At 41.8% G+C, this 12,359-nt stretch overlaps 2 protein-coding genes across 10 annotated transcripts in view; one reads left to right on the plus strand and one right to left on the minus strand.

Annotated features, from left to right (window-relative positions):
- Positions 1-5,571, minus strand: part of TTC3 (tetratricopeptide repeat domain 3) — a 66,787-nt gene extending 61,216 nt beyond the window's left edge. For all 8 annotated transcript variants that reach the window (XM_080351389.1, XM_080351390.1, XM_080351391.1 and 5 more), the window contains exons 1-3: positions 5,515-5,571; positions 4,559-4,644; positions 743-788 (exon numbers count right to left, since the gene is read on the minus strand). In XM_080351389.1, coding sequence (XP_080207515.1) covers positions 743-788; positions 4,559-4,633 — 121 coding nt within the window. In that variant the 5' untranslated portion in view covers positions 4,634-4,644; positions 5,515-5,571. The remainder of the gene's footprint in view (positions 1-742; positions 789-4,558; positions 4,645-5,514) is intronic.
- Positions 5,572-5,710: 139 nt separating this feature from the next.
- PIGP (phosphatidylinositol glycan anchor biosynthesis class P) lies at positions 5,711-11,987 on the plus strand. 2 transcript variants are annotated; one of them, XM_080363941.1, is made up of 5 exons: positions 5,711-5,743; positions 6,243-6,343; positions 7,598-7,670; positions 8,193-8,311; positions 11,525-11,987. In XM_080363941.1, the coding sequence occupies exons 2-5, from the start codon at positions 6,262-6,264 to the stop codon at positions 11,653-11,655; spliced, it is 405 nt and encodes a 134-aa protein (XP_080220067.1). In that variant the 5' UTR covers positions 5,711-5,743; positions 6,243-6,261; the 3' UTR covers positions 11,656-11,987. The 2 variants fall into 2 exon arrangements, with proteins under 2 accessions (XP_080220067.1, XP_080220066.1); XM_080363940.1 differs by lacking the exon at positions 5,711-5,743 and having other exon boundaries at positions 5,963-6,343.
- Positions 11,988-12,359: the final 372 nt, after the last annotated feature.

A 12,359-nucleotide genomic window follows, 5' to 3' on the forward strand; every position in this document is an offset into this window, starting at 1 on the left:
GGTACTAAAAGATCAGCAAAATTATTCTTCTTTCTCCAGAGGCCATTATGCGTATGATACATGGCTCATTCAAAAATACAATCCATTTCCTTCAGTGACTGTCTTTAAAAGGTAAAGATCCTTATTAGACTACTGAAGTGGCATCAAGTACTCTCAGAGCAGAAGCAGTATTATCTGAGAGTCTATATGCAAAAATTCATTTTACACAGCTGGTTGCATTCATCTGAGTTTCCTATGTATCTCAGGTTACCATTTGTACAGTGAATACAGTTTTGAAGAACTTGACAAACTGTTGAGCCACAGTTGAGCTCTTCTACAACTATTAAAAAAATATATATATATAACTGCAAAACTTTACCTATAGAGATCAACTTAAAGGTGTCTTCACACATATATAGCTAAAACATAGCTACAACTAAAACATGGGTAATGAACGCAAGCGTTAAATCTCCATCCTCATAATATTAATTTACTGCATGTATGTGCATATTATTGACTATTTACACTGTTCTTACAAATGTAAAGCAGTGCTCTGAATATTACATTAGGACAAAAAGATGAGAATTCTTCCAGTGTAAAAGAACAAAATAATGCTTTTGCTCAGAAATAATAATTTTATACTTATTCAGACAACAGCAACAAAAAAAAAAAAAAAAAGAAGAGTGAAATAGCAATCAGAAGGTCCAAGCAGGGCACAAGAAGTGCATTAGAAAGTTAGGTAATATTGGTTTAGTTTACATACCTGTTTTAGGCTTCTGCTGTGATCGCTGTACAAACACTCCATGACTCTAAAGATAAATAATTTTTTTTAACATCGCATATCTTACAAATATTTCACAATAACTAAAGCAACAATTACTCAACTGTTTCTAAATATGAAACCAATATAAACTGTTTACATCGGGGGAAGGGAGGAATTGAAGTGATTTTTACATTCCATCACTAATTCCTTTCCTCAAGAACAAGTAATCATTGCACATATTTAGACCAGTATAAAAGATGGTACATGGTTCTATCCTCATAATCAAACAGCATGACCAAATAGGAAACAAATCTATAAGGCAAAGTATTTGGTACTGAGCAATCTGCTTTCACAAGACATGCTCTTCAGGGGGTTTTAGTTTGCACTGGTTCAAATCTAGTCCCATAGGCAGAACACTCATTCATGATTAATGCACATTACCTATATTCTTAAAAGCACTTTCTAGATTAGTTTCATGCCCAATGAATCCCACAGCTCACTCTGAGACCTTCTCACAACATAAGCCAAAACATGAAAGACAGGTACAATTGGGATGTTTGCTTCAAAAGCATTTTCCTGATCCAAACTAAAATACTAATTCAGAGACGCTAGTCAACAAAATTAATAATAACTAAAAATATTTAATTAACTATTATTGGCTACAGTTCTTTAGTAATTAACTAAGATACTCATGCATATACCATGGACCTAGACAGCAATATTATCTCTATGTACCTACTAATGCTGAACAAAAGGTTTTTATAAAATGTTAATAATGTTCATCCAATGCCCACCAGCATCTCGTTGTCTGCTAAGACCAACATGAGATGGGTGAATTCCCCAAGCTTTTTCCCCCCATCCCATTTCCCCAAGAATAAACACTATTGGCATTCCCCCTTCTCCCACATGTTTCTGCAGTTCTGCCAGCGGTGTTCTGAGGAAAACAAGGAAATCTGAAGTCTGCAATATTTTGCATTACCAAGCAACAAACCCCTTTCGATCCAATCTTTATAATTCACATTAAGCACAGCCAAAAAGCAAGCAAACAAAATGAAAACAAATGGGGGGAAAAAGCATGTTTACTAGACCTATCTAACACAATGGTTTAGTTGCTGTTTTATACAAAAATGTTTACCTGCATATCCATTAAAAAATATTCATAGATTAATAGGTATGAATGGATGGTAAAACTTTTAACAGTTTAAACACTGTATTAAATCACAGTAGAATAGTATTCTAAAAATTAATAATTCACAATTAGGTACAGTGCAGCAATATAATGCTTAAGAATACCTAAGGAAATATGCTTAAGAAGATAACACAGGTTTTCAAAAATTGATGATTAAGTTTTGACAGTTAGTGCATGTATATTTAAATAAATAATAAATATATACATATATATATAAAATAAGTGGAATGAGTGCTCAATTTACTATTTCATGGCAGCACACTGTATCAATACTTTAAAGGGTTTAAAACATATTACTCCATATGAGCTTCTCAAGCTGCAGAATAAATCACTGTGCTCTCTTTTACAGATCTCTACAAAGTCTATTATTTTAACAAACATTACACATGTGTCATTTAATAAATACCACATATAATGTGTATGGATTGCTGCATTATCATTTCAAGGAAATGCAAAGCTATTTCAGAATATGACTGGAGAAAAGTAAAAAAAAAAAAAAAACAAAACCTAATTATCAAACACATCTTTTATAATGTTTATTTAACAGGCCTTTATTCTTTCAGGGGTTGACTTTCTGGAAATGCTAGCATGCTATGCAGTGACAACTTACTAATTTGACCTAAGGTGATGACAAGCAATCACATGATTTCACCTGACATAGCATTTTTGAACTATCACAACATTACATGTAAATCAAGGCTTACTCTCAAAAATAAGTTATTATAACATTGACATATTTAACAGATCAGGACATTCGATCAGAGGAAAAGGATTAACTATTATTACAAAATCAGCTAATCTTGAAAGATGACTGAATGTCTCCTTCACTCCACAGTGTAGTTTTTGCTACGATATTTAAAACCAAAACAAACCACACACACACACCCCTCTATACACCAAGCCCCAGGTGGAATTCCCACTAAAGCAAACCCGAAAACCAAGATTGAGCACTTGGACAGAATCAAGGGTTTTCTTTCCATAGCACAGCACACACATCACCTTAAGAAATAAAATGTCTAGTAACTTAACTGTTAAAAGTACTTTATTTTGTCCATGGCATCAAAAAAAAAATCTTTATTGATATAAACCATTTCTGATGAGACCCACTACTCTACTGGTAACAGTCTTTTGTAAAGACATAGCTTTACAAATCAGAAATTCAGTTTACCTGTATTTTTAATTCCTGCAAAGGAAGAAGAAGAGTAGGCCAGCTAGTTTAAACTTGGCATCAGCAATAATTAGGATAAGTAACTCGTAACTGAACTCTCCAAGCAGTAGAAAGGTTACCTACTACCGAGTTTTGTAATACTCCTTAAGGATATCAAGAAGGAAGGAAAAAAAAAAAAAAGTCAAGGAAAGCATTCTTTGAAATATTAATACAAAAGTGTGTGTGTTAGAGACTGAAAAGGACAATAGCTTAAACATTGTGGCAAAACCATTTCATCCAGCCGCAGGAGCTGGGACATTCACGTTTAATTGCAATTTACAGATCAACCACAAGCTAAGGAGCCACAGGCAAAGGCTGGCTGATACAGGAGGTGAGGGATGCATTGAAGAGCATGGCACAAAGGGAAAGACCCTTTGGGACTTTTCCATCTTTTGCTGTCACCCCCCAGTGATGCCTGCACAAGAGACCAAAGATGAGGCAAGTAGGCAATCCAGAGGACCATGAAAAGCCCACCTGTGCAAGCAGTGAGGTGGCGCCCACTCACCATCCTGAGGACCACCCTGCCCACCAGTCTCACCACAGGAACTGAACAAGACACAGGAAAATGCCGCACGTCACTCGATCTGAGACTACGAACCCCATCATACACAGAGTGGAGTCATAAGGGTGGTGAGAGCTCTCTCTCTTTCCTATACCTGTATTCTTTTGCTTTCCCTATTATAGCTAATATAGTAACATATACATATATAGATTTACAGTCCTACATGTGCCACACACTTTTTTGATGCTTACCAATTGAACCTAAAATAACGTAAATGCTTCTGCCACCAAATCATTTGGCAATTAGGCCAAACTGCAAAATGAAAGTCTTTTGTTTACGGACCTTAAGTACTGTGTGTACTGTTTTCCAACCAAGGGCACCCACAAACCTGAGTCACCTCTCCACCCATACTTCAGGTTGGGACATGACAGTGCCACGGTTTATTTGATCGAAGCAATAACTAAATAAGCTGAGGCATTATCGGGCACAAAGGGCAGAAGAAAAAACGCAAGCAAAGACAAAAAAAAAAAAAAAAAGAATGGGTGAACTCTCTGCACTTAATTTGTAGGCCTGAGCTTCCACGAACTCAGCTGTGTTTCCTGTTCTATTAAAGGAACTGAATCTGTCACTCTGAGGTATATCATCCCAAACATGGCTCAGATATACAGCCAACAAGTTAGTCAAGTTTTGTTAACAGGACCTATGCACCACTGTCTAATTTTACATAGTTGAGTATGCATTCAGTAAAACTTGCCTGATAAAAGGATACACAGTCTCTATGCTCCACCTCAGTTTAGTACTTTTGCAAGTGAATAACATACAGTGGTATAAAGCATCTTTGCATCTGTGGATCAGATCTAGGTATAAATCCCATCGGAACACCTTTCAAGTTTTTCATCTAGTTTCAAACCTACTTACCAATTCACAGCAAGATTTTTCAGCAAAATAAAAAGCCGCGGCTCCAAACTTAGATTCAGACATAGGTTCACCCATGGTACGTGACCCTGAAAGAAAAGGATTATGAGAAATATATGAGGGGGAGGCGAGAGGCAAATAGCATGTGCATTAAAATAATCACATCAAATTACACTTTGCGAGACTTTCATAGAAGATACGCGTTCTCATTTTTACGTAGCATAGATTAATCTTGGAAGACAGCAACCTAAAGCACAAGGCAGTCAAATCGATTAACAACATTCTAAGTCCCTGACGCCTGACAGTACTCCAGTACGTTACCTCACACCTGACAGGCAGAGGAGGGAGCTGCGCAGTTTCCACTGGCCGGGTCTGGGGGCAGCATCTCAGAACTATTGCCGCATCCCCAGACAGCGGAGTTACACCTCCCAACCACTCCGACGGGCAGCCCCGCCTGACAGACCCCGCGGCGCAGCCCCCGCCCAGGCCGCGCGTCCTTCTCCCGACCGGCTGCGCTCGTCCCACCCCGGCAGCTCCGCCAGAGGCCAGGGGGACGGGCTGTGCTCATGGCAGCTGCCTTGCCTCCGTTAGACCCCGGAAGCCCCGAGGCTCGTCACTGACGTGTCGCAGCCCGGCGCTTCCCGCTGGGACAGCCCAGCCCGCGCCCGATCCTCCCCGCAGCAAAGAGCTCCAACAGAGCCAAGGGGGCTCCGCCGCGGCTCCTGGGACCGACAGCGCCGGTTCCCGCCTCAAAGGGGACCAGACCGGGCCGGGTGTCACCCTGCCAGGGGCTCCGGGGAGACAGGCGTCACCCTCCCGGACCCAGCCTCACTGGCGATGGGGAGGTCAGGAGCACGGTGAGGCACGGCAAGGGAGCGCCCGCCATGCCCCCGCTATTCCCCCCACCTGCCAGCCTGCCTGCCTGCCTGCCTGCCTGCCTGCCTGCCTGTCTCACTCACCAGCCCCCGCCTCAGCTTCCCGCCGACTCCGCAGGGCCGAGGCTGCTCCCACCTCCCTCCGACAGCCCCTCCTACCGCGCGCGCTAGCAGCCACACCCAGCCGGGCCCTGGCTACTGGCCAGTTGCTGCCTGACGTCACGGGAACGAGCCAACGCGCCGCAAGAGCTCGTCAGACCCCGCCCACCGCGGGCTCAGAGGTTCCGCGCCCGCTGACGGGGAGTTTGGCGGGGTATGTCTGTGGCTGCGCATGTGCGAGGGGCGGCCTGGCGCGGGGGGGGCGCACGGACGGGCGAGCGGGACGGGGCGGGGAGCACGGTTGGGCGCCTTCGCCTTCCCCTTGTTGGGGGGCTATCCTGGGTGTGGTTTCCCCTAGCCCGGCCGTGAGCTCTAAAGGGAGGAGGCAGAGCAAAGCGGCTTCAACGGGGCGGGCGTCGGTAGCACCGCGGCTCATTGCGTGTCCGTTGGGGAGCGAGCTAAACGGCCATTGCGCGCGCCCATCCGCCCCGCGCTGGATGGGCGCGTGCGCGTTTTTCCCGCGCCACTCCTCCCCAAGGCTGAGGGCCTGAGGATGGGAGGCGAGTGCGTGGGCTCGGCCGCTGTTGAGGGGGGTGCGGTGTGCCGGGGTGTCCCGAGGGGAACGTGCCGAGAAACTTCTAACAGCCTCTCACTGTGTCTTCGCCCTCCGCCATGCTCCCTCGGTTTCCTGTCGCCATCCCCCCGCCCCGAAGTTAAAGGGAAGAGACCAGTATGGTTGAAAACTCTCCGGCCCCATTGCCAGAAAGGGCAATATATGGATTTGCTCTTTTTTTAGGATCGTGGTTTGGCTTTAGTAAGTATGCTGGGAACTGAGTGCTTCGCCGAAAAGCGTTGCTTTGCTCACAACGCAAATATAATTCCAATAAGACCATCTGAAACGGGTCAAAATTCTGTTGCACCACCTGTTGTAAAGGTGTATAATGAAGAACTAAGGGAGGGTTACTTGCCAGATGTATCAGTTGTCACAAAGATCTGTGATCGCCTGTTGTGATTTCCTCATGTTTTGTCTGCCTTTAACCTTGTTATGTCCGCTCCAATAGTATTGCAGAGTCAAATTATTTAAAAAATTCTCTGCATTCTCATTTTAGGAACTTTTTTTTTTCATACATTGTCACTATTCAGTAACCGTTGTAGATGGTAGTGCAACCTTCCTTTCCCAAATACTGAAAATAAATAAATAAATAAATACATCTAGTCAACAGCAATTGAAAATTATTCGGGATATGTCAGCATTTCTTTGCTGGTATGACAGGTGTGTTAGCATTTCACTAGGGATATCCTGCCTGCCCACACAGGATCAAGGCTTGAGAGCGTGAGAGCACTTTTTAAACACAAGAAAAGGTGCTGCAAATACGACGTAGTTTAATAATTAAACAGAGTACTACTGTAAGTCTGTCTTAACCTTAGGAGGTAAGTAGAAATGAAAGTAATTTGATTTCTATTCCTCTCACAGGAAGCCACTGCAGTTCCATATCTTGTGTCACTATTTGGCTGCTAACCCCTTCCCCTCAAATTTTGTTAAACTTTACTCTGGATTTGTTGTTAGAGAGCAATATTTCTTAGTATTGGGTTTGTTGACATGAAAATTATTAACTTAACAAGAATCAGAAAGTATTTCCAGTAACTTTTTCTGAACAGTTCCATCCAAGGACTGCGATTCTACCAACTTTTATTTCAGACAAATGACCCACTCTGTGATCATTTTCTGCTTTAGTATTTTCTATATTCAGAGTAATTTGGCAACGTTTTACTGAGGGGTTCTTGTTCTGCAGTTCAATGTGGAATAAATTCTTGTATGTCTACATAGGAAATGAGAAACTCAATGTTAAAGCAAATATAAAAGTTGTAGAATCAGCTAGATATATACCCCCATATTAGGCAGGTTTTGTGTCTGAGACACTCTACAATGTTTTGGCAGACCTATTTTGGTTTAAATAGTGTAAAAGCAAAACATAGCACATATCAGTAGGGAAGTATTGCTCTAAAACTTAGGAAGTCCAAAACAGTATCAGTCATACTATTATAACTTTTTAATTCTTCTGTGCAGTCTTGTATATTATCTGGGCATATGTTCCTGAGACTTGGCTGTTCTCGTTGGGACTAACATACTGGCCACAAAAGTAAGTTCAAACCATTGAACTCTTTAGCCTGAATATGTGTAAGTATAGGACACTCGTAATTATTTTTCAAATAGCAAAATTTTATTTTTAAATAATGGCCTTGTATTTAATCCAGTTTTCCTGATGATAAAGGACTGTAATTTTTGTGAAGTATTATTTTATATAGATAAGTAACTATGATGATTTTTTTTCATTGTGCAATGAAATAGTATTTGAATGTTTTATGATAAATTTGACACTTTGTTTTTAGGAACTTTGCTGATAAAATACAGTAAACTTTGAACTATACTTAAAAAAATAAAAACCCTCTGTAAGAAATCTATTTGATGGTTCACGCCAAACTGGCTACAGTGACTGCAGGCAGTAATCTTGGGAGGCACCAGGGTCTGTATTAAGAGGTGGTGTTTCCTTTCCTCATGGCTATTGTTGTGCTAGACACATTAACAACCACTACATTAAAACTGTTATGTTATTAGATGTTTGTTATTATGATATGTAAACTTTTAAAATCTTTTTCCTCAGGTACTGGGCAGTTGCTTTGCCAGTGTACCTACTAGTTGCTGTAGGAATTGGTTATATATTACTTTTTGGTATTAACATGATGAGTACAGCTCCACTTAACTCCACAGATACCATTACAGGTAATTTTACTGGTGTTTGTTTTAAGATTTTGATACTCAACTGGTAATTTCTGTGAATACATATATGTAGCCATATATTTAATTTTTAATATTTTTAAGCCCTTAAATATTTTGATCTAGAAAAGGAGTTCTTGGAAGTACTCAAGTACTAGATTGAAAAGATAGCCACAAGCCCACATGCTTTGATCCTGAGCTTGCTAGAAGCAGTCTCTAAATGCTAACCTGCTACCTTGGGCCCCTTTAACTACAAATACCCTTGCCCATGGGATTTTCCCTAGCAATTGCTTGAAAAGGCCAAAGTTGGCCCTATTAAGTCCAGGGTTGCGATTCTGCTTGGTATTCTGTTCCTACCACATGGAATCTTGAACTCCACCATCTCATGATTGCTGCAGCCAAGGCAGCCCTCTGCTTCTTTCAAACTCAAGATCAGAGCATCCCGACATGTAGGAAGTCAAGAAAGGGACCCAGGAGACCTGCTTGGTTAAACAAGAAACTGGTTAAACAAGAAACTGGGCAAACTCAAGTGGAAGAGGAGAGTTTACAGATCATGGAAGGAGTGGCTGGCCACTTGGGAAGAATATAAGGCTGTTGTCAGAGGATGTAGGGAGGCAATTAGGAAAGCTAATGCCTCCTTAGAATTAAACCTTGCAAGAGGGGTCAAGGACAACAGAAAGAGCTACTTCAAATACATGGCAGATAAAACTAACACCTGAGGCAATGTAGGCCCACTGATGAATGGGGTGGGTGCCCTGGTGACAGAAGATACAGGGAAGACAGAGATACTGAATGCCTTCTTTGTCTCTCTCTACTCTGTCGGAGGCTGTCCTGAGGAGCCCTGTATCCCTGAGGCCCCAGAGGAAGTCAGGACAATGGAGGAGTTTGCCGTGGTTGATGAGGACTAGATTAGGGACCAATGAAGCAATCTGGACATCCATAAATCCATGGGTCCAGATGGGATGCACCCACGGGTGCTGAGGGTGCTGGCTGAGGTCATTGCTGGACCACTCTCCATCATCTTTGCCAAGTCGTGGGAAATGGGAGAGGTGCCTGAGGACTGGAGGAAAGCAAATGTCACTCCAGTCTTCAAAAAGGGCAAGAAGGAGAACCCAGGTAACTGTAGACCGGTCAGCCTCACCTCCATCCCTAGAAAGGTGATGGAATAACTTATCCTTGGTGCCATCTCAAGGCATATCAAGGATAAGAGGGTCATTAGGGGCAGTCAACATGCCTTCACCAAGGGGAAGTCATGCTTGACCAACCTCATAGCCTTTTATGAAGACATAACCAGGTGGATAGGTGGTGGCAAAGCAGTGGATGTGGTCTGTCTTGACTTCAGTAGAGCATTTGACACAGTCTCCCATAGCATCCTCGCTGCTAAACTGAGGAAGTGTGGACTAGATGATTGGGTAGTGAGGTGGACTGAAAGAAAGAAGCCAGAGAGTTGTGATCAATGGGGCAGAGTCCAGTTGGAGGCCCTCAACATCTACTGGAGTCCCTCAAGGGTCGGTACTGGGACCAGTACTATTCAATATATTCACCACTTACTTGGATGAGTGACTAGAGTGCACTGTCAGCAAGTTTGCTGGTGACACGAAGCTGGAAGGAGTGGCTGACATGCCAGAAGGCTGTGCTGCCATCCAGCAAGACCTGGACAGGCTGGAGAGTTGGACAGGGAAAAATTTAATGAAATATAACAAGGGCAAGTGTAGAGTCTTGCATCTGGGCAGGAACAGCCCCAGGTTCCAGTATAAGTTGGGGAATGACTGGTTGGAAAGTAGTGTAGGGGAGAAGGACCTGCGGGTCCTGGTGTACAGCAGGATGACCATGAGCCAGCACTGTGCCCTTGTGGCCAGGAAGGCCAATGGCATCCTGGGGTGTATTAGGAGGGGTGTGGTTAGTAGGTCGAGAGAGGTTCTCCTTCCCCTCTACTCTGCCCTGGTGAGACTGCACCTGGAATATTGTGTCCAGTTCTGGGCCCCTCAGTTCAAGAGAGAGTGCAGCGCAGGGCAATGAAGATGATTAAGGGAGTGGAGCATCTCCCTTATGAGGAAAAGCTGAGGGAGCTGGGTCTCTTTAGCTTGGAGAAGAGGAGACTGAGGAGTGACCTCCTTAATGTTTATAAATATATAAAGGGTGAGTGTCACAAGGAAGAGGACTTGAGCATACAAAGCTCTCCCAGATGTGTACCTTGCATAACAAACCAGTGAAGAGTGTTGTGGGAAGAAGGGCCTGAGTACCTACATGACAGTGGCAAGAATGGAAAGGCATGCTGGAGTCAAGGGGGTGTGAAGGAGCATGCTGCATTATTATTAGTGATTACCTGTCTGAAAAAGCTGTTCATCAGTTTTCTCATCTTCCACATTATCTTTATTCCTGCCAAGGAGACCTGTTCTAGCCATTCACAGTATTCTTCAGGCAGCTGCATCTTCCTCCACACCGTGTTCTATTCACAGTTGGCCAGTTTTTTTAGAAACAATGTAGAATTTAAAATTTGGCAAGGAGGTTACCTGTTGCTAAGACTGCTGAAGTTGCATCATTTTAACCAACTATGTACAGTGTGTTACATTATGCTGAACTGCAAAGGGAAAAAAAAAAATCAGTTGAGGCTGTAGTTCGACTGCATTACTCTGATGAGTCAAGAACTGCCATTTAGTCGTTCCTGTGTTCCTGGCTACTCATTCATGCTCTTATGTTGCACTCTCATTTGGTGTCAACCCAAGAGTTTTTATGGCTCTATGGCAGGTGGGATGGGGGACCTACTCTTTTCGAAAGACAACTATATTTGAAAATTTTCTTTTTCAGACAGAACAGTTCCACAATTTTTTCCCTAAGATAAAGGGAAGGTGGACAGTGTCTCTCAGCAGAAATCCTAGTACTAAGTGTTCAGATTACAGACTGAGCTATTCACTGTGGGGTTTTTTGTTTGTTTATTCTTTTGATTTTTGGGTAGTGATGATTTAATGTCACACAGCATCTTAAACCAAGCAAAGTCCCAGACAGTGATTTCAGCAGGAGGGTAGGGTCAGTTTCTTCAAGGGCTTTGCTAATACGTGTTGATATGAAGCATTTCTGGTGACCATCTCATTACTCCTCAACAAAACAGGGTTTTCAGCATTGCTTAGAGTAGCTAAATTTATACAGTGTTGTGTTACATAACATTTCTTGAAATAAAAAAATCTTTAATGTGTGGAATGTTTTCATTGTCTCCTGTAGATAACTATGCAAAAAGGCAGCAGCAGAAGAAATTTCAAGAAGAAGCAATTCCAGCCCTGAGGGATATTTCCATCAGTGAAGTAAACAGAATGTTTTTCCTTCCTGAAAAAGGAATCTGCAATAGCAGATAGTCATTATTATGATCTATTTGAATAATAGATTCGTAAAAGTGTTACATAAGGAAAATTAAACTTCTCCAAGTTATAAACCACAATTTCTGCTTTTTTTTTTTCCCCTCTAAATTTATGGTAACACACTTCATTGAGATGATTTGATTTTATTATTATACATGCACCTTAATAACCTGCATTGGTATGAGAATTATGCCACATTAATTTATCTAACCATTTTTGCGAGTTTAAAATAGTATTCTGTTGCTTATAGATTACTGCTTGTAATTTCCCTCTGAGAGTGAAAGGAATAGCTTTGGATGTAGCTTGATTCTGTTTCCCTTTTAATTCAGAGAGATAAAATGTCTTCCAGTAGTCAAATGTTCGAAATATTTGGTTTTTACAATGTACATTAATTTGAAGTGTTTACATTGTAAATATACAGTTCTCATTTGTAAATATCAATAAAATGTAACTAATTTTTACTTGTTCAAAGTTAGCCATTTTTCTGTGGTGCTATATTTGTCCTGGGTAAAGGTGTATTTTTATTTACACAATAACTTATTCTGCAAAATTTGATTATTTTTTTCTTCAAATTGGTGGGCTTATTGAAATACCAAGATTCCTAGAAATAAGGAAGGAAATATCGAGATTACCAGAAATAAGGAAGGTGGGTTTTGAAGACTTTCTGAAACATGTTTTGAAATGACTTTTTTTTAATCATT

This window comes from Nesoenas mayeri, assembly GCF_963082525.1.
Source record: "Nesoenas mayeri genome assembly, chromosome: 1".
Classification (NCBI taxonomy): domain Eukaryota; kingdom Metazoa; phylum Chordata; class Aves; order Columbiformes; family Columbidae; genus Nesoenas; species Nesoenas mayeri.

Coding starts and splice junctions, on each gene's coding strand:
- PIGP (XM_080363941.1), top strand. CDS start 6,262: ATGGTTGAAAACTCTCCGGCCCCATTGCCAGAAAGGGCAATATATGGA. Junction 6,344..7,597: donor AGGATCGTGGTTTGGCTTTA/GTAAGTATGCTG, acceptor TCTTCTGTGCAG/TCTTGTATATTATCTGGGCA. Junction 8,312..11,524: donor CTCCACAGATACCATTACAG/GTAATTTTACTG, acceptor TGTCTCCTGTAG/ATAACTATGCAAAAAGGCAG.